Source organism: Mobula birostris, chromosome 23 (genome assembly GCF_030028105.1).
Source record: "Mobula birostris isolate sMobBir1 chromosome 23, sMobBir1.hap1, whole genome shotgun sequence".
Classification (NCBI taxonomy): domain Eukaryota; kingdom Metazoa; phylum Chordata; class Chondrichthyes; order Myliobatiformes; family Myliobatidae; genus Mobula; species Mobula birostris.
The window spans coordinates 58403500-58425311 of NC_092392.1; the positions used below are offsets into that span (position 1 = coordinate 58403500).

Below are 21812 nucleotides of genomic sequence, written 5' to 3' on the forward strand. Positions count from 1 at the left end.
GAATTTGAGGCTGAATGATTTGACTCTAGATTTAAGAAACTTGTAATGTGAAGGATTTGGTATAGTTGGGACTACTCCATAAGATGAATTCTGGTTTTAAAAATCAAGAATGAGATCTGACTGAGATTGAAGAGATTGAACAGGATGTCATAAACTTTTAATTAGAAATTAAACAGGATATCCGATCATGATGGAACGTTGTGGGTGGGAAGAAAGGTACAGGTTGCTACTGCAGGAACTTGAGGTGAAGTGTTTTTTTTAAATATCTAGAAGATATCCATGATAATCTCTTAAAGGTGGAAGGAAGTATTGGAAACGTGATCTTAATAAATGGTGGAGGATGCTTAAAGAGCCGATAGGGCCACTCCAACTCTAGATATGTTCCACCGAAGAATATAATCTTGAAATTTGTAGATCTGGTCATCTTATCTATGTATGTTACATTGAGATCACTCTTTATATTTTCACCTCTGCAAGGTGATACAGATTGTGTTTAGTGTTGACAGTGCTACAATTGGATATAAACAGCTTTAAGCTATGGGTTACAATTTGCCTACTGAATTTTTTCACTGTTTTGAGTGCACTTAATAATTTAAAATTCATCTGCTTTCAAATCCTTCCGTTTCATAAAATGAAGGGATGTTTTTGATGCATTTGTATAATGCCATCAATATTGAGGGAGAGAGAAGAAAAGATCCCTAAGTTTGTGATGAAGGGAGGGATTTAAGATTGCTACAATTCTGTTTTATTCAAAATCCGTCAAGTCCTTTGAGCAGATCCAGGTGTACCTTTTCAGATGTTCAGTTTCTAAAGTAGAATGAAGATTTGAGTTTTCACTTGCATTGGTAGAAATGTAGCTTTTTCTTTTTGGTCACTATTCAACTTTCAATTTTTAGTTGGGATGGTCTATTCTCATAAACCTCACTGGGAAGATTTTTGGCATTGTGTTTCTACTTCCCCAGTTGTTTTAAGTAGATATGCAAGATTTTCATAAGAACAAGACCAGCAAGTTTGTATTTACATAATGCTTTCCCTGAACAAGTGTTATCAAAACATTTAATGCCGGAATATGGCAACAGCCAAACTGTAATACCGGGGTTTGAAAACTGCTTATTGTGTTTTTAGATTGGAATTGTAAGTAAGAAAGCTACATTTCTATCACCAGGCTGGATGTCAACCTAGTGATAGTTGGTCAACGAAGACTGATGTCAGAGATTCCCATGAATTGCCAGCTGTCTGGCACGTTGGCTGAGATTCCATGCCTGCAATCATATCGGACTGTTTGCTGGTCCAATTTAGACTCTGGTATTCACGTGTTTGTGAGCTTAATTCTGCAAGGTTGAGCTGCCTTGAGTGAATCTGTTTGATACCAAGGTCAGTATCAGGTAGTCCTGTGGTAATTTTGTAGGACCGGTAAAAATCTAAGATACTTAGTCACTTCTGGATTTGAAGGGTTAAGGGTAGCAAGCCCACTGAATCTGTGGGATTTATGACACAAGGTCATCATGATCATTTTAAAAACCTGTTAATAAATATGTATTAAAAATGTAAAATCCCTGGTCACTATGTTGTGGTTTTTAAATCCGTGCCTCTAGATTGTCCAGCTTTCTTAGTTAGGTCATGAACTAATAACTAACTATTGTGCACTGAGTTTGACGTGATTCTAGTTCTTCATTCCAGTAATCCTTTGCAAGTTGGGCAATGCACATGCCCTAACGCTGTGCTAAACTATGGGAAATCAAACCTTCGAGATGTTGAAGGGCAGCTTTCCTTTAGCCTTCTTGGTTCACTCCTGTATATGTGTCCATGGGCTCCAGGTTTCTATTGTCATCAGCTCCTCCTAATTGACAACATTTGGGAAGTATGCCGATCAATTCTGTACATGCTGAATGTTCATAATCATCCTCCCTTACATTTCCAGTATTCATACCATTCTATTAACTACTACTACTATGTCGACTCAGGCCTAGGGGGCCGGCATCGGGCACGATGATGGACTCTCCACTTCTCCCTCTCCCTCATCAGTGTGTTCAGTTCATCTACATTAGCCACGCCGCTGTCTTCTAGGAGTGTGTTGACCATAGTCTTGGGAGGGCGCCCGGGGTTCATCCTCCTGTGCTTGGGCTCCCATATGATGACTAGGCTGGCAGGTAGCTCGGGGTGGTGTAGACAGTGCCCCGCTAATTGCAGTCTTCTCACCTGGATTTTAGTGGAGAGCATCGGTAGGTTGTTATAGAGCTCAATGTTTGTCATTGCTGTTGCCAACTCACGTCAAGAGCCATCCGGAGCATTCGTGTATAGCAACCATCTAGAGACTTTCGCATCGTCTTGGTGAGTGTCCACGTCTCGCATCCGTACGTGAGAATGGACTCTATGACTGCTATGAAAATCCTCTTTTTAAGCCCTCTTGTCAGGTTCGACTTGCAGATTTCCTTCATGTCATTCATAGCCCTCCACACCAGTGCCTTCCGTATCTTTGTCCTTCTCCGAACTCATCATTCTTGACCCGAGGATCTTGTAGTCAAAGACTTTCTTAATTGTATCAATTCTCTATGGTCTTGAGAGTACCTTTGTCGCAGCTAAACACCATGTACTCTCTTTTTAGGGTTTAGGTGAAGTCCAACTTTATTGCACTCTATTTCCACTTTTGTCAGTAGCTGCTGTGCTTCCTCCATCTGGTCAGAGAGCAGGACTGTGTCATCTGCAAAATCGAGATCTGTGAGTGTAACTGGTCTGACCCTTTTGGTTTGCCCTGGTTTTATGGTAAAACCAATAGCTTGACGCAGAGCGTAATCAAGGACGATTATGAAGATGTAGGGTGCCAGAGTGTCTCCTTGCAGCACATCAGCTAGGAGCTCGAACACTGCTGTTTCTCCGTCTGGTGATACAACTTGCGCCATGGTTTTGGTATAGCTGGACTCCATTGCTCTTAGTAGATGGTCTGGCACTCCGTAAGCTTTCGGGATCTCCAGCATTTTACCTCGGTGAACGGAGTCAAAAGCTTTGCGAAAATCGATGTAAGTAAGCACGGCCGGTAGGTTGTTCTTGACTTCCTCGATGACCTTACGGAGAGCAAGTATTTGCATTACTGTTGTGCACTTCTGCTGAAAATCATTCTGATTGAATCTTGGCTTAGGATCAATGGCGGTGCGAATCCTTTTTAAGATCATCCGATTGTTTAATTTTGCTAAGATGCAGGTCAAACTGATACCGTGGTAGTTATCTGTCTTTGAGGGATCCAGACTTGGGGACTGGGATAATGTTTGAGAGTGACCACTGTTCTGGTTTGTCGCCTTTCATCAGTACCGTATTACATATGTCCAGCAAGATGTCGTCCAGGTTGCAGTTCTTCAGGACATCTGGTGGTATCCCATCTGGTCCAGTGCTCCTGCCCTGTTTGCATATTTGGCCTTCAGTTCCTCAATGGTGAATGGGCCGTCATCGATGTCGACTTGTGTTAGTATCATGGGTATGTCCTCTTCTTCCGTGATTGTTGGAGGGCTTCCCAGCAGGTTCTTGAAGTAGGTAAACCATGTCAGGACACGGTCCTCTGCTGTTTTACCACTTATTTGACCTAATGGGGACTTCTTCCATCTACTGATCTCATTGACTAGGCGCCATACTTCTCCATGCTGCAGTCTTCATTAACAGCTTCTATCTCTCTAATCCTCTCAGCTAGTTCCTCTTCCTTCAGTCAGTCGTAGGTGGCAAAGAGATTCTTCTTTGCTGTCTTGAACTTGTCTCTTAGCTCTTCTGTTTCACTCCTTCTAAGTTCGGCATGACAAGCATTGACCACACTTCTTTCTGAGACGACGTCAGGATGTTTCGAGATCCAACTCTTGATTCACTTCACAGTAGGCAAATTCTTTGTTGCATCTTTCTATTAACATTGCTTTGTAATTTCTGTTTCTGTCAACACTGGCATGTATGATCAGCAAATTTTGATAAATGCTTTCTATTCCATCATTCATTAATCTGGTGAATATATTTGACTCCTGACATTGATACTCAAGGAACACTAGTTGCAACTTATTAGTACATAGAAGTTAGGTGCAAGAATAGGTCTTTCGGGCATCTTCACCGTTATGTGTGATCATAGCTACTCATTCACTTCAGAAGCCTATATCAGAGAGTTGTACACTGCAGAATGGGCCCTTCAGCCTGCCATGACCATGATACTTGTATGAATCCCATTGTACCCTCACTTGGTCTGTGTACCTTGGCCTTTCAAATGCTTGTAATTAAAATGTTAAACCATCATCCTTGGCAACATGTTCTAAATTCCAATCACTCAGAGTGGGGAGAAAATCACCCTTTGTACCCATCTTTTAATTTCTATTGTTCAGGCAATCCCACCATGTGAGAAGGATTCTTACTATATATCTTACTCTCCCTTAATTTTGTACATTTGTGTCTGGTTTCTTCCCAGCTTCTGTTCCAGTAAGCAATGCTCTCCATGCAGTTGATCAGAACTGTACACAATATTACAGCTGTGACCTTATCAACATTGTAAAATAGTGTCTGATTTCACATTTTTGCCACAGCTAATGAATGCAAACATCCCATATGCCTTTTCACCTTGTCTACCAATGCTGCCATTTTTAGGGATCTATGGATTTGTACCCCAATCACCTGTTCATCAACACTTAGTGTATTAATAGTATTAACACTGCTTAATGTATTAATAGTCGTACTCTTTTTTTGACCTTCCAGCATGCAACACTTTGCACTTGTCAGGATGTTTTCTGCCTTAATCACCAGGATCACTCGATTGAATAGCAAGCTGGTTTTGTATTGTACAATGGAAATGTAATCCTGAATTTTGAGGGAATTGTATTAGAATGAAAAGGAGAATGGTAGTGGAAAAAGGAAGAGTACTGACTAAATCCTTTGGTATTCTCTGTTTTGTATTAAAATATAGTACAACAAAAATATAAATCTCTGTGTATATATTACAAACATGTTTACTCAGGAGTGCATTGTGAAGAGTATGTTGTGTATTTTGATTTTCAGCTTTTCAGTTTACATAATATTTGAGCCACATAAGCAGTATGCCTTTTTATGCTCACAGTGAGCCCAAAGGATATGCTTTTTTAAGTTGCTACAAGGTACTGAACCTAACTGAACTTTCCAACGTGCTGGCAAGAATTTGATAGTCCCAAAAGACTTCCTGTGCCACATATTAGTATCAATAAAATTATTGTAGTGAATCTGTAGTAGCTTTTAGAGGTTTACTTAGAACAATTGTGACCATTCTGCCACCTTCAAGCTTGTGACATCATTTTATTCAGATCTTTGAAATTAGTTTTTTTCCTATATATTCTTGGGATGTAGGTATCACCATTTATTGCCCCTCTAACGTAGTATTCCAAAATTCTGTAAGAAAATGAGCCAAATTAGGTTGTTCAGGCCATTGAGCCTGCTCTGCCATTTAGTTGTGACTCTCTTAATCTCCACATCATCCTGTAGCAGCAAAATCCACAGATTCACCACCCTCTGGCTAGAGAAACCCAGTTATTGGATATGTTTAAAGCAGAGTTTGATAGGTTTGAGAATAGTAAGCACATCAAAGCTTATGGGAGACAGCAAGAGAACAGGGTTGAGAGGGATGACAAATTAGCAATGATTGAAAGAGAAACCTGAAGGGCTGAATGGCCTCATTCTGTTCCTATGTCTTATGGTCTGTCTTCAGACGGCTGTGGAGGCCAAGAAATTCTTCCTGACCAGTTTTAAAAGGACATCCTGTATTCTGAGGCATTGCCGTTGGATCCTAGAATATCCCGTTCATGGAAGCGCTGTCTCCACATCCACTCTGCCAAACCCTGTGTTGAAGGAAGGGCAATACATTTGCAAGTGAGGATGCTGTATGACTGGGGCAACAGGCCCAGGGAATGTTCAAGTCTTCCTAGATTAGTGTTTCAGGTTTGGGAGTACTGTCAAAGTTGCTGAGTTGCATATGGTTCACTTGCAGCGACTGTACTGGTGGACGAGAGCTGGGACTCTATTCATCAGGCATGTTACTTTTGTCCTGATGGTGTTGAGTTTCTTGAGCGTAATGGAAACTGCACGGGTGAGAGTATCTTGTCTCGGACTGTATTTATGTTTTTTCTCGATGATTGATTGAAAGCCTTTGGGAAGCTGAGGTGAGTCATTTGTCACAGAATATCAACCTCTCAACTTGACTTTATAGCTGAAAGCACTTTGCATGGCTTTCCAGTTAAGTGTGTTCTGTCGGAATGTTAATGGTAGGGGCTTCTGTCGATGATACTTGAAGGTGGACATACCTAGTTTGAACCAATAGGATCAATTGCTGCTGGACTGCTTCATTATTCGAATGAGCTGACCATGCTAGATCCTAATAAATAAAAGGTGATGACGATGGAACAAGATGGGATGTGGGGCAAGACCTGTGTGTAAACTAGTTGGGTAGAACTGGTTGGGGGGGGGGCAGGTGAAGAGGAAGGGAATGAAGATAGGTGTAGGAGCAGAATAGGAACAAGAAATGTGAGGACTGCAGGAGGCTCCGAAGGGGTAAAAATTGGGGGTTACCCAAAATTTAAAAACTGAGTATTTATGCTAATGGTTGCAGGCTACACAGGTGGAATATAAAGTATTGCTCCTCCCATTTTGCATTGGGCTTCATCTTGGTAGTAGAGAAGGTCAAGGATGGACAGATCAATGTGGCAATAGAAATGGTCTGAAACCTGGATCTCAGGAGGACCATTACAGACTAAGTATGATGTGTAACGTACTTGGTATCACCGACATTGAGGGAGTCACAATTAGAGTACCATGTGCAGTAGACAAGGTCGGAGATGCATGTGAACCTTTGCCTCACTGCAAGGATTGGTGAGGTCCCTGGATGGTGGTGAGGGAGGAGCAGTAAAGACAAGTTTTACACCTACGCGAGTAGAAGATGTCTAGGGTAAGGGAGGAGGTGGGTTTGGATGGATGAGTGGACCAGAAAGTATTGGACGGAGTGATCCTTGCATAAGGTAGAAAGGGATGCCTGGTGGTGGGACCTCACTGCAGAAATGACAGAATGATCTGCTGGATGTGGCGGCTCTAGGGGTGCAAAGCAAGGACAAGGGGATCTCTATCTCTGTTCTGTCTGGGGTGTAAGGCAGGCTGTGAGCAGAAGTACAAGAAGCACAGGATCTGAAAGGGCAAAGGGAACTCTAATTCTAGCTCTATCATTTGGTTTGAACTGAATGGCCTAATTCTGTTCCTATAAATTATGGTCTCGTAGCAAATGACAATGAATAGTTTGTCTTCTGAGATGAACAGTTTTTTAAAAAAAAAGTAGTGAGAAGTGTCAGAAATAGTCCCTGTGAATTTAAGAGTAGGTTGGAACTTGGTGGTATATTATTCCACCAATTTCCAAAGAGCACAGCAGTACTAAGCAAGTCTATAGTGTGGAACTGTCCTCTATTTTTGTGCCAAGGAGTTGTAGTTGATTAACGATAGGTGCTCAAAAAACTGAAAGACTTGAGGGTATGCACCAGATAAACTGCATATTAGGGTTCTGAAAGAGCTAGCGGTAGCGATTGTGGGGGTATTAGAAATGATCTTTCAAGAATCATTGGACTCTGATTCCGGAGAACTGGAAAACTGCAAATATCTTTCAGAAAGGAGGAAGGCGGAGGAAAAGAAATTGTAGACCGGTTAGCCTGACCTCTGGTTGAGAAGCTGTTGGAGTCTGTTGTTAAGGATGAGGTTATAGAGTATTGGTGACAAGGAACAAGATGGGACAAAGTCAGCATGGTTTCTTTAAGGGAAAATCTTGCCTGATGAGCCGGTTGGAATTCTTTAGGGAGATTACAAATAGGGTAAAGGGGATGCAGTGAGTGTTGTATATTTGGATTTTCAGAAGGCCTTTGACAAGATGCTACACAAGGCTGCTTACCAAGTTAAAAGCTCAACGTATTACAAAAAAGTTACTAACATGGGTTAGACCATTGGCTGATTGGTAGGAAGCAGCAAGTGGGAATAAAAGGATACTTTTCTGGTTGGCTGCCAGTGACTAGTGTTCTGCAGTGTTGTTGCTGTATGCCAATGATTTAGATGGTAGAATAGTTGGCTTCGTTGCCAAGTTTGCAGATGATACAAAAACTGGAGGGGCAGGTAGTGTTGAGGAAGCAGGTAGGATGTAGAAGGACTTGGACAGATTAGGAGAATGGGCAAGAAAGTGACAAATGAAATACAATGTTGGAAAATGTGTGGTCATGCACTTTGATAGTAGAAATAAATGTGCAGACTATTTTCTAAACAGAGAAAATCTAAAAATCTGAGATGCAAAGAGACTTGGGAATCCTTGTGCAGAACACCCTAAAAGTTAACTTGCAGGTCAAGTCTGTGGTGAGGAAGGCAAGTACAATGTTGGCATTCATTTCAAGAGGTCTAGAATACAAGAGCAGGAATGTGATGCTGAGACTTTATAAAGCAGTGGTGAGGCCTCACCTTGAGTACTGTGAACAGTTTTGGGCTCCTTATCAAAGATGAGGTGTGCTGGCGTTGAAGAGGGTTCAGAGGAAGTTCACAAGAAGTATTCTGGAAATGAAAAGGTTATCGCATGAGGAACATTTGATAGCTCCAGGCCTGTACTCACTGGAATTTAGAAGGATGAGGGAGGATCTTATTGAAATCTTTCGAATGTTGAAAGGCCTAGATAGAGTGGATTTGGAAAAGATGTTTCGCATGGTGGGGGACTCTAGGACAAGAGGACACAGCTTTGGGATAGAGGGGCGTCCATTTAAAAAAAAAGTGTGGAGAAATTTCTTTAGTTAGAGGGTGGTGAATTTGTTATCACAGTCAGCTGTGAAGGCCAGGTTGTTGGGTATATTTAATACAGAGATTGGTAAGTTCTTGATTGGCCACAGCATCAAAGGTCTTGGGGGGGGGAGGGGGAGGCCAGGGAGTCAGAAGGGGGGGGTATCAGCCATAATTGAATGGCAGAATAGACTTGATGGGCCAAATGGCCTAATTCTGCTCCTATGTCTCGTGGTCTTATGGACATCCAGAAGCAAGACTCTGACCTTGTAAAATGTGCACACTTGCAGAGACTTTTGAAATTCCACACACAAAAAATGCTGGTGAACGCAGCAGGCCAGGCAGCATCTATAGGAAGAGGTACAGTCGACATTTTGGGCCGAGACCCTTTGTCAGGACTAACTGAAAGAAGAGCTAGTAAGAGATTTGAAAGGGGGAGAGGGAGATCCTAAATGATAGGAGAAGACAGGAGGGGAGGGATGGATCTAAGAGCTGGCAAAATGTGGTTGAAAAGTTGAAGGGCTGAAGAAATTATAGATGGGGAGCAGTGAGAGAGGGTTTCACTAAACTCCCATCGAAGAGAAGATTTAAACTGTAGTGTAGGCATCACTGGAAGAGGCTTTGCAGTAGTAAATTTTAAAATGCTTCTCTTTCAGTTAGTCTTGACGAAGGGTCTCGGCCCGAACCGTTGACTGTACCTCTTCCTATAGATGCTGCCTGGCCTGCTGCGTTCACCAGCAACTTTGATGTGTGTTGCTTGGATTTCCAGCATCTGCAGATTCCCTCATGTCTGCGTTTCTGGAATTCCAAATAGTTTTGATACCATCTCATTTCCTCATAGTAATTTAAACACTAAGGCTGGTTTAATGTGCATCCCACTCAGTCACCTGAACAAGTGCATGTAGCAAACTGGTTGAACGGGTAATGCAAAATGTATATATTTTTTGTAGATATGTCCTCTGTCATGCTATACAGAGTGTTATATACAAACTGGTTTGTATATTTTATGGGGAGCTTGTGGTATTATGCATAATTCATTTTTTTTGTTTAATGTGTAGGCTGGAGTGAAGGGAAAGTTAGGAAGATTACTGGGGATATTTGAGGTGAGTTTGTCACTTTGCAGTGCCTGAATTTATCATTTGCTGAAACCTTTAAACCACACATTCATCATTGCTGTGGTAAAGCATTCCCAAATTGTGACAACTATTTTCATAAGTTGTACATATGTCTTGTGACCTTGTACTTTTAATAATCTTTCCTGACAAAGTTTAATATTAAACTTTACACAGTATTGTCAAATCTCTCCTGCATTTAGTTTGAGAAGCTTTCAGTCATTTCCATTATCGTCATTCTGAATGCACATGAGCAACCAGAAACCGCAGTGTATTTGCATTGTGTGCTGAATACAAAGTCATTGCTTTTGGTCAGTCATCTGTATTTTATTTTCTTTGATCACCCTATTTGTAGCTTTACTGGCATTTGACGTTTTGTCTTTTAGTACATTGTTGATTTTTTGTTACTCCATCTAATGTGAAATAATTCATTCCTTTGCTTTGACATTTGAGCTAAATGTACTTCCCTGACCAGCACAGCATCTTTTTTTCAATTTCCTGCTACAACTCTGGCACTTTTTCCCGCTCCTAGAATCAATACTAAAGTTTACTGATACCTTGTGTTTTAGAAGTCAGGGTGTCCGTTGTCATCTAGCTATCATTCTGCCATATCCAGCAACCTTTGCTGTCACTGTCCCTTTCTTCCTGCTCTTACTTCATTGCTGTTTCTAGTCCGCTTTGAATTTCTTTGTTTAAAATTTAAAGCTTTAGGAGATGTACATGTTCTTTATAGAATTTTACAACAACATTGTGGAAACCACATTTAGTATCCATTTTATACAAGAAAAACAGTCAACATAATGCTACAGCACAGTAATAGAATCTTTGGCCCTCAATATTATACCAGCTTGTTAACCTGCTGCAAGATCAATTTAACCCTTCCCTCTATAGCCCCCTGTCTTTCTGTCATCCACGTACCTAGTTAAGACTTTCTTAAATCTTCCTAATGTATCTACTCTACCACCAACCCTGGCAGGACATTCCACATACTCACCATGCTGTTTATGAAACAGAAATACTTCTGACATTCCACCCCCCTCTTTCCCTCTTTCCCCCTTTTCTCCCCTACCACCCCCTGCCCATACTCCTGCAGTCACCTTAAAATGTTTCCTCTCATTCTTCTCATAGTAGACATTTCTGCACTCTGCATCATAGGTCTGGGCAACTGTACAAATAATTTGGCTGTTATTAGCCGTGATTGTGGTGATGTGAACTGTGGGGCAGATCTCACAATGAGGCGTGTCGAGGTTAAAATGGCATATGTGGAAAATTGCATGGATGATTATTGCTCCATCTGCCTTCCCTCCTTTCCTACCTCCTTCCTCGTCCCTACTCCTTATTGAGATCAGTTCTGCAAGATGTCGTGATATGATCATAGGATGCATATTCAGTGATTGGAAATCAAATGCACAGAACATCTGCCAGGGTTTGGCTATTTAATGATCTACAGTTGAAGTCAGAAGTTTACATACACTTAGATTGAAGTCATTAAAACTCATTGTTTAACCACTCACAGATTTCATATTAGCAAACTTTAGTTTTGGCAAGATGTTGAGGACATCTACTTTGTGCATGACACGAGTAATTTTTCCAACAATTGTTTACAGACAGATTTTAATTGGCTATATCACAATTCCAGTGGGTCAGAGGTTTACAAACAAAATCAAAAGAAATCAGCCAAGACCTCGGGGGGGAAAAAAATTGTGGACCTCCACAGGTCTGGTTCATCCTTGGGAGCAATTTCCAAACGCCTGAAGGTACCATGTCCATCTGTACAAACAGTAGTACACAAGTATAAACACCATGAGACCACGCAGCCGTCATACTGCTCAGGAAGGAGACGCATTCTGTCTCCTAGAGATGAACGTACTTTGGTGTGAAAAGTGCAAATCAATCCCAGAACAACAGCAAAGGACCTTGTGAAGATGCTGGAGGAAACAGGTAGACAAGTATCTATATCCACAGTAAAACGAGTCCTATATCGACATAACCTGAAAGGCTGCTCAGCAAGGAAGAAGCCACTGCTCCAAAACCACTATAAAAAAGCCAGACTACAGTTTGCAAGTACACTTGGGGACAGAGATCTTACTTTTCAGAGAAATGTCCTCCGGACTGATGAAACAAAATTGAACTGTTTGGCCATAATGACCATCGTTATGTTTGGAGGAAAAAGGGCGAGGCTTGCAAGCTGAAGAACACCATCCCAACTGTGAAGCATGGGGGTGGTAGCATCATGTTGTGGGGGTGCTTTGCTGCAGGAGGGACTGGTGCACTTCACAAAACAGATGGCATCATGAGGAAGGAAAATGATGTGGGTATATTGAAGCAACATCTCAAGACATCGGCCAGGAAGTTAAAGCTCGGTCGCAAATGGGTCTTCCAAATGGACAATGACCACAAGCATATCTCCAAAGTTGTAGTAAAGTTGTTTAAGGACAACAAAGTCAAGGTATTGGAGTGGCCATCACAAAGCCCTGACCTCAATCCGATAGAAAATTTGTGGGCAGAACTGAAAAATCATGTGTGATCAAGGAGGCCTACAAGCCTGACTCAGTTACACCAGTTCTGTCTGGAGGAATGGAACAAAATTCCAGCAACTTACTGTGAGAAGCTTGTGGAAGGCTACCCAAAACATTTGACCTAAGTTAAACAATTTAAAGGCAGTGCTACCAAATACTAACAAAGTGTATGTAAACTTCTGACCCACAGGGAAAGTGATGACAGAGATAAAAGCTGAAATAAATCATTCTCTCTATTCTGACATTTCACATTCTTAAAATAGTGATCCTAACTGACCTAAGGCAGGGAATATTTTCTAGGATTAAATGTTGGGAATTGTGGAAAAACCGAGTTTAAATGTATTTGGCTAAGGTGTATGTGAACTTCTGACTTGAACTGTGTATATTCTGCACTGTTGCTTTCGTAATACTATTTTTTTTCCCCCCAATAGAATAGAGACAGAAAGCACAGAACCTACGTATATATCCTCATAGTGACAGAAATTTTAGAGGATTGGGAGGATTCAGTTAATATTGGTAAGTTTAAAATATATTCATTATTGCTCTTGATGATACAGATCCATGATCTAAGTTCCCACTGGTTATTATACCTCCCAAGCCTTATGCAAACCACTTCTAAGTAACTTGTTGGAGTTTTTTGAATTGCATTGTCATTATTCCTGTGACAGGTGGTGCTGTCGCCTGAGCTTTCAGTAGAAGTGCATGTGCAATTTGGACCAGAAAGCTTTTGAATTCAAATTCAGTAATCACCATGGTCGTCTCTGTTGGAGGGTCAGTGGTGTTGGGGAATTGGTCAGAGAAGGCCATTGAATCATAGAATGTGCCATGGTGGCATAGTGATTAGTGTGGTGCTACTACAGCTCTGGGTGTTCTAGAGTTCAAAGTTCACTTCTGGTGCCATTCCATAAAGAATCTCTATTTCCTTCTATGGGATGGGTGTTCCGGTTCCCTCCCACAGTCTAAAGACCTAGCAGGTAGGTTAATTAGTCATTGCAAATTGTCCTGTGATTAGATTAGAGTTATTTGGGGTTGCGGGGTTGACGGGACCTACTCCGTGCCCTATTGTAAATAGTAAAATCTGATTTGTTATCACTGACATAAGGTGTGAACTGGTGTTGCAGCAACAGTACAGTGCAAAGATGGAATCTCAAGTTCCAAATAGTGTAGTGTTCATGGGTTGTTCAGAAACCCGATGGCAGTGGGGAAGAAACTGTTCCTAAGTTGGTGAATATGGATCATCAGGCTCTTTACCTCCTCCCTGATGGTATTAACAGGAAAGGTGTATGTCTGCAATGGTGAGGCTTCTTAAAAATGGATGCCACCTTCCCATTGCATAGTTTCTTAAAGATGCCTTGATTGGGAGCGATGTCCCCATGAAGGAGCTGGCAGAGCTTATCGTCTGCAACCTCTTGCCATTGTGTACATTGGAGGTAGAAGGAATGAAGGTGTAGACTATTTTCTATATGGGGAAATCAACTTGGGAGACCATGTGCAGGATTCTTTAAAGGTTAATTAGCAGGATGAGTGAGTAGTAATGACGGCAAATGCAAGTTGTGAATCCTTTTATCTAAGAAGGGCTGTGCTGGCATTGGAAAGGGTCCAGAGCAGGTTTACAAGAATGATTCTGGAAATGAAGAGGTTTGGGGGTTGGCGGGGGGGGGGGGGGGGGGAATCTCAGTCATTTGATTGCTTGGGGTTGTACCTGCTGAGAGCTCAGAAGAGTTTGGGGGGGGGGGTGGGGAGAGAGAAACCGATTGGAATATTGAAGGGCCTAGACAGTGAATGTGGACAGAATGTTTCCTATAGTGGAGGAAGTCTAGGACCAGAGGGCACATTCTCAGAAAAGGATGTCCCTCTAGAACAGAGATTAGGAGGATTTTTTATATATAGCAATAGGGTGATGAATCTAAAATTTGTTGCCACAGATGGCTGTGGAGGCCAAGTGATTGGGTATATTTAAAGTGAAGATTGATAGGTAGTTCTTTAGTGAATGTCAAAGGTTATGGGAAGAAAGCAGGAGAATGAGGTTGAAAGAGATGGTAAATCAGCAATAATGGAAAGGCAGAGCAAACTCAATGGACTGAATGGCTTTGTTTTGCTCCCATGTCTATGGCCATGTGGAGACCCCATAACAGGCTGTGATACAACTAGTCAGAATGCTGTCCAGCATATATTTGTAGAAAGTTGCAAGTGTCTTTGACATATGAAATCTCCTCAAACTAGCAATGAATACTGGATGAACCCTGGAATTCTCTTGCGAATTCTTATCTGAGCTTCTTTTAAAAAAAAAACAGTGCACTGACACTGTTTTGAAGGTACTGCCTCTGGTATGATAGAACCCTATGTAATAACTGGATTGAGTTATCAGGTAGCAAATGTATTGATGTAGTCATCAGCTTTTCCCTTTCTACCATCTCCCTCCTAACATTGAAATGAATTCCTCTTTTGGGTTGGAAAGCATATATTTCGTGGTTTCCTGCTTGTGAATTATTGCTGCTGACTACCCCATTAGCATTTTTCTACCCATACTAGACGTGCTTATTTAGAAGTTAAAAGGAGGAAGAGTTAAAAACTAATATAATTGCTGTTGGAAAAATGTACTTGAGATGAAATTCTCTTTGCTTGCACAGCCTTGTAAAGTGAATTCCCGGAGAGGCTGTTGTTGGAGTGCATTCTGCAATCCCAAGTGGATCTTGAAATTAAGGTGATTCAACAGCACTCAGAAGTCCTTCTTATAGGGATTTAATTAAAACAGGATTTGACATGATATGAATTTAGCAGTGATAATGAGCATAATGTCCAAAGACACTAATGGGAGATTATTGATTTCATGGGTTAGTTTTATTCTGAGTTTTTAATTTGCCAGCTGCATGTAGCATAAGAGCCCCACTGGAAGAGTCACTTAACCCAGTAGTCTCCAGCTGCATCATCAATGACCCCTTCCCTCCACTGCGAGGGCTGAATTCGAGTGGCTTGATTAACTGCACGGTTCCATTCCAAATACTTTAATAGTAGGTTGTACCAATGTACAACGAGAAACAATTCAGACTTGTAGCTTGATACCTCAGCAGACCACCTATGCGACATTAATGTTGTCTAGTCAAAAGAATGAAACCTCTGGTGCTTAAAGGCAATTAATATTGTTCAATCCCTGCTTGTGACCATTAAATAAAATGTAATTGTCAGTGTGGGAGCAAATTAGTTGGACTTTGCTGCTCCCAGCTCCAAGCTTTTATACTTTGGTGACTTTTTTATCTTCAGAAATTAATCCTTGAATCATACTCCCAGCAAAATGAGAACATAGATCTTGGAAGAATTCAGTCAATCAAGGAGACCACTCAGTGTTTCAGAGCAAACCTAATCAGGCCAGAAGTTTCAGGTTCAGTCTTGGTGCTCCAACCCTGCACTGACCGCTTCTACTTCCTACACAAGATCCACAAACAAGACTGTCTCAGCTAGTTCTTGCCCAACAATCTTATTTCTTCCTAACTTCACTCAATCCCATCTTCCATGTTTTAGTCCCTTCCCACTTCCCTCTACCAGTCTGACAATTTCAAATTCCCTGATCTAGTTTTCATCATAATGTTCAGTCCCATTACACCTCCATCCCACATGAGGAAAAATCTGCAGGCTCTGCGTGTGTTCTTCAGAGCCCCAACCCTCCTCCACAACACAGCAAATTGTCCTTCCTTTGAATCCACTTGCTTTCTCCTAATTAACATAGCTATGGAGCAGGGAAAGAGTGATTCTCATTGCAAAACTAAATTTCCTTACCTTTGCTGTTCGTCTGGATCATCTGCTCCCTGGAGTCACATTTCACGTGACTTCTGGGGGGAAAAAAAACAAAACAGAAATCTGATGTATTTCAGGGGGACTGGAACCAGAATGATAGTTTACAAGCCGAGGTAGTGTATAGTCAAGAAGGACAAGCAGGTGATGGGGTCCCAGTCAGTCGGATAGGTTGCAATGTAAAAGGAATACAATATTGGGAAAGGTCACAAATACAGGACTGAACATGTTGTATATGAATGCACACAGTATACGAAATAAGGTAGATGATCTTGTGCAGTTGACGATTGGTAGGTATAACATTGTGGGTTTCATGGAGTCGTGGCTCAAAGGTGACTGTAGTTGCGAGTTTACCATCCAAGGATACACATTTTATCAAAAGACAAGGTAGGCAGAGGAGAAAGAGTGGCTCTGCTAGTAAAAAATGAAATCAAATCCTTTAGAAAGTGGTGACATGGGATCAGAAGATGTAGAATTCTTGTGGGTAGAGAGCAAGAAGACCCTGATGGGAGTTACTTACAGGCCTCCAAACAGAAGGCAGGATGTGGCCTACAGATTATAGCAGGAGATGATCAAAAAAAGTAATGTTATATTAGTCATGGGGTTTTCAATCTGCAGACTGGGCAAAATCAAGTTGATGCTGGATCCCAAGCCTCTGAGATGGCTTTTTGAAGCAGCCTGTAGTGAGCCCACTAGGGAATCATCAGTTGAATTGGGTGTTATGTAATGAACTGGATGTGATTAGGAAGCTTAAGGTTAATGGGACGATTGGGAAACAGTGGTTGTAATATGATAGAATTCACCTTGCAGTATGAGAGGGAGAAACTAAAGTCAGATGTATCAGTATTACGTGGTTGACAAAGGAAGTCGAAGCAAAAGAGGGCATATAGTAGCACAAAAATTAGTAGGAAATTGGAACGTTGGGAAGCTTTTAAAAACCAACAGAGGGCCACTTTATATAAAAAAAAAAAAAGGAAGCCATGGGGGGGGGGAGAGATGAAATGTGAAGGTAAGCTAGCTAATAATAAAACTGACACCAAAATTATTTTCAGATAGATGAATGAGGTGAGAGTAGATATTGGATAGCTGCAGAATGACACTGGAGAGATAGTAATGGTGATTGAGCTGAATAAATATTTGTCATCAGTTTTCACTATGGAAGATGCTAGTAGTGTGCCAGAAGTTCGAGAGTGTCGAGGGGCAGAAGTGAGTGTAGTTGCTGTTACTAGGGAGATGGTGCTTGGAAAACAAAGGTTTGAGGGTAGCTTAGTCACCTGGACCTGATGGACCACACCCCAGGGTTCTAAAAGAGGTAGCTGAAGTGATCGTGGAAGCATTAGCAATGATCTTTCAAAGATCAATGGATTCTGGCATTTTTCCAGAGGACTGGAACATTGCAAATGTCACACTACTCTTCAAGAAGAGATGGAGGCAGAAGTAAGGGAGTTGTAGTGGTTGGGAAGATGTTGGGGTCCACTATTAAGAATGAGGTTTTGGTGTACTTAGAGGTACACGATAAAATAGGCAGCATGGTTTGCTCAGGGAAAATCTTGCCTGACAAGTCTGTTAGAATTCTTTAGCAAGCAGGAGAATTGATGGCCCATGTTGTGCATTTGGATTTTCAGAAGGCTTTTGACAAGGTGCTGCACTTGAAGCTGTAGGAAAGATTGTAGCATGGATAAAGCAGTTGCTGATGGGCAGGAGGCAAAGGGGTGACTGGGTCTGTGTTGTGACCACTTTCTTTTTATGCTGATGGCTTTGTAGTCAAGTTTGCAGATGATATGAAGATGGGTGGCGGGGCCAGTAGTGTTGAAGCAGAGAGGCTGCAGGTTAGGATATGGTGAGAAGACAGGAGAATGGATCAGACATGATGAAAGGATGGAGCAGACTTGATGGGCCGAATGTCCTAATTGTGCTCCTGTGTCTTGTGGTTTTATGGCATTGGAGCTGCTGGAGTCCCTTGGCACAGTGAAGACCAGCAGTAGGTGTAAGAGCAGGTGTAGCACTTGTCACAGGTGTTACCCCTAAATGCCAGGTAGGTCAGTGGGGAAGAACATGTGGACAAGGGAGTCAGTGAAAGTGATCCCTGGAGAAAGTGGGAATGAGAGAGGAAGAGGAGTCCAGTGGTGGGATCCCATTGGAGATGACAAGTCGCAGAGAACGTGTTGGATGCGGAAACCAGTGAGGACCAGGGGACTCCTATCCCATTGTGTCAGGAGGGAATTTGGTGAAGGCAGAGTTTGGGAAATATTTCAGAACTGCATTGGTGGGGGGTTGAGGGGGAAGGGAAACAGACAACCCTATTTACTGGAATAAAGGATATCTTGGATGCCCTGGAATGGAGAGCCATTTGAAGTACATTTATTATCAAAATATGTATACAGCATACAATCTTGAGATTGGTTGTCTTGCAGGCAGCCACAAAACAAAGAAACACAATAGCACCCATTTAAAGAAAAGAACAAATCACACAAACAGCAAAAAGCAAACAAACAAATCTTTAAACATCGAACCATAGAGTCCCCATATGCGAGTCCACAATCATGAGTCACTGGGGCGAGGAAAGCCAGTACAGAAGCCCATGGCCACAGCCACCAGCACCGGGTCAGTCAGTTCAGCACTGTGTTGGTGGGTTCAAATCGCAGTCACAGATCCAGCTGCATGCTGCAACACCACGATTGAATCCTGCAAATAGTCAAACATGTTCCATGCTGAGGATGTTGAACATCAAACTGCAGCCAAAAGTGACTCCACAGCCTTGAGCCACCGAGGCAACCACAGCATGGGACACAGGACTGCTGCACCTTCACCGGTAGCAGTGAGGAGGAGACTGGTCAGACGCAGGCAGAAGGCATTGGACACTCATTCTAGTCCGCATTGAGTTAAAAAGAAAAATCTTGCTTATTGCTTTAATTGGTATGGAGTAATGGAGCCAACCACAGGTTCTTATTCCACCACTGGGAATCAGCGCAGTGTACGCCCCACAGCGACAGCTATAGCTGACTCCATCCCAAATCCCCCAGGAGATCACAGAAATGCTAGATCATTCAGTTGGCCCAAAAATACATTTAGGGGGATATAATAGGCTACAGTCTATCCCAGATCAGTAGTAATTTAGAAAGGGTATCCAGCAGTTTTGTAAGCTGTCTGCAAGATGTCACCATTGGTCATTGATGCTCTCTTGCCAGAAATTTGTAGTAGATGCAGTAGGGACGAAGGAACTGCAAGTGACAGGGTGGGAAAAGGTGTAGTCAGGGTAACCGTGGAATTTGGTGGGTTTGGGAATGGAGACAAATTGAATTAATCAGTTTGACACCTCCCTGTTGTGTGCCAATTTTGTTTGTTGACTTTCCTGCTTTTAGTTGCTATAAGAGTTATGAGAACTCTGACTATTTAGGGATGTAACCACTTAGAGTAAGATGTTAGATTTGAATTAAGGACAATATTTAGCTAATTGCTTCTCACATGACTGAGCAAATGAGCCGTGGCAATTTAAGGCCCTCCATTGGTCAGGATATTGCATCCTGGCTGTCTACATGCACAAGCCAGGGCAGTACAATACGGAGAGCAGGCTGTTCCTGTGTAGCAGACTCCCCCTCTCCACACAGCTGATGAATCCAAAGGAACGGCAGTTTGGCACCAGTAGCCTTGCAGGAGTTGCCAGTTAGTGTTGAACTCAGCATAGGACATCCTTAGGGACTCGAGCTCCAGAGTTTTCCTCAGGGTTTACTCCTGAAGCCTCCCCTGTGAGTGGGCATAACCACAAGGCAGTGGAGATTTGAAATCAGTTTTCCTTCTAGATGAGCTGTCAACCATGACTGATGAGCCCCATCTGCCCATAGTGACTGGTTTTAAGGCACCATTACCCCACCTTTGCCCCTACTGTCAGTAGAAACAGTTCTGCTGGGCTTAGTAACTAAGCCACACGTGAAGACCAGGAGCTGGACTATCTCCCGGCATTCCTATCAGTGGTTCTCATTGTGTGTCAAACCCATCGCTGCACTCTGTTTTGGGCTTTGGTGCCCTGGAAGGACAGATTGCCCTTGCTGGAGAGCAGTGCTGATTGACTTGAGTTGCTGGAGGTCAAAATTAGAAGCATTTGATAGCATCATTGATGACAGCCACCCTCATTGAGTGCACATTGCTTTTGTAATAATTAGTCAGATTAAATTTGTGCTGCTTTCTGTGAATGGGACATACCTGGGCAATCTTCCACACGGGGTATGTGCCAATGTTAAACTACTGAAGCAGCTTTGCTGGAGGTGCGGGTCTTCAGTACTGCAGACTGGGTATTGTCCAGTCCCAGGACCTTTGTATGCAGTGCTGTGAGGCAAATCTTCATATCACATTGAATTGGCTGGAGCTTCATTTCTGTGCCACTGGGAATGTTTAGATGCTGAGATGGACCATCCTGCGCTTCTGGCTGGACATGGTTGTGAGTTTTTTAACCTTTAGTACTCCAGATTGGACCTTGGCATCATGTTGTATGGTGACGTTCCTGGATCATCCTGCTCTGTAGCTGAGGAGATCTGATGGAGATGCTTAATGTTTGTATTTGCTGGGGTAGGTAGAGGAACTAATGGAGAGACTAAGGGTATGGCCTGGGCTGTTTCGTCAGACAAGAACTCTTATATCACGGGGGATGTAGCATCCCCACTTCCTGTGGCTGCAAGACAGCTGAGGCGTTCAGCAGTGTTTCTGTGTGGGTTTTAAGAGGTCTGTGGTCCATTTACTGACATACGCCCTGTGTCAGATGAGGTTGAATGGCCAAGCTGTCACTCCATTGCTGTACTGGGTCATTCTGTAATGTTTGAGGTGACCTCATAGAGATGAGAACTTCAATTGGGACTCAACCAACTATTGCAAATGGACCTGATGGATTCCTAGGCATCTGGGGGAGAGATAAGGCAACCCTGGCATTGTTGTATTTGGACTTCAAATCATCTCATTATCAGCTGACTGATACAACAGAGAACAACTCTGAAAACAAGCAACAAAACATCAGCGAAAATAAGCACCTTTCCTCCCACCCATATATATAAAGTACTCCCAGCTCCGGGGCAAACCTCGGGCCATGGGGTTCAACTTTCAGGCTGATGTTCAACCTTCGGTATTGATCCCCAGGACTAGCCAGTGATGGGACCTAGAATTCTGGGCTCACCAACTGGCCTTTGTGCCTCCTCCTCACATGGATATCTGATCCCAGGACCCGCCGACCTGGGACAGCCCAGCATCCACTGCTGTCAGAGAGTCAGAGTCATAGAGCAGCACAGCACAGAAACAGACCCTTTGTTCCGTTTAGTTTGTGCCGAGCTAATCCTTTGTCACCTGTCACTAAACCCTAATCTGACCCCTAACTCTCCCTCTCCCCAAAACCAACCCTACGAACCTTAATTTAAAAAAAAATATTAAAAAAAAAAGAAAGCAACCAAGTCTAAGGAGTTATCTCTGAAATTAGTTCTGGACAGCTTGAGGCCTGAGTTACGTGATTCTTTCAATCTGTTTTAATAACTGTATACTGAGACCTACTTAGTTTATTGCTTTGAAGTACAAAGACAAATATGGATGAAAGGCCTCCTGCTCTTAAGTGGAAGAAATGTTTGAGTTCATGCGTCAGATTTGT

General features: G+C 42.4%; 1 protein-coding gene across 1 annotated transcript in view; it reads left to right on the forward strand.

Moving 5' to 3' along the window:
- Positions 1 to 21812, forward strand: part of nudt4a (nudix (nucleoside diphosphate linked moiety X)-type motif 4a) — a 62053-nt gene that overhangs the window by 35916 nt on the left and 4325 nt on the right. The window contains exons 3-4 of the mRNA XM_072241374.1: positions 9828 to 9872; positions 12832 to 12916. Coding sequence (XP_072097475.1) covers positions 9828 to 9872; positions 12832 to 12916 — 130 coding nt within the window. The remainder of the gene's footprint in view (positions 1 to 9827; positions 9873 to 12831; positions 12917 to 21812) is intronic.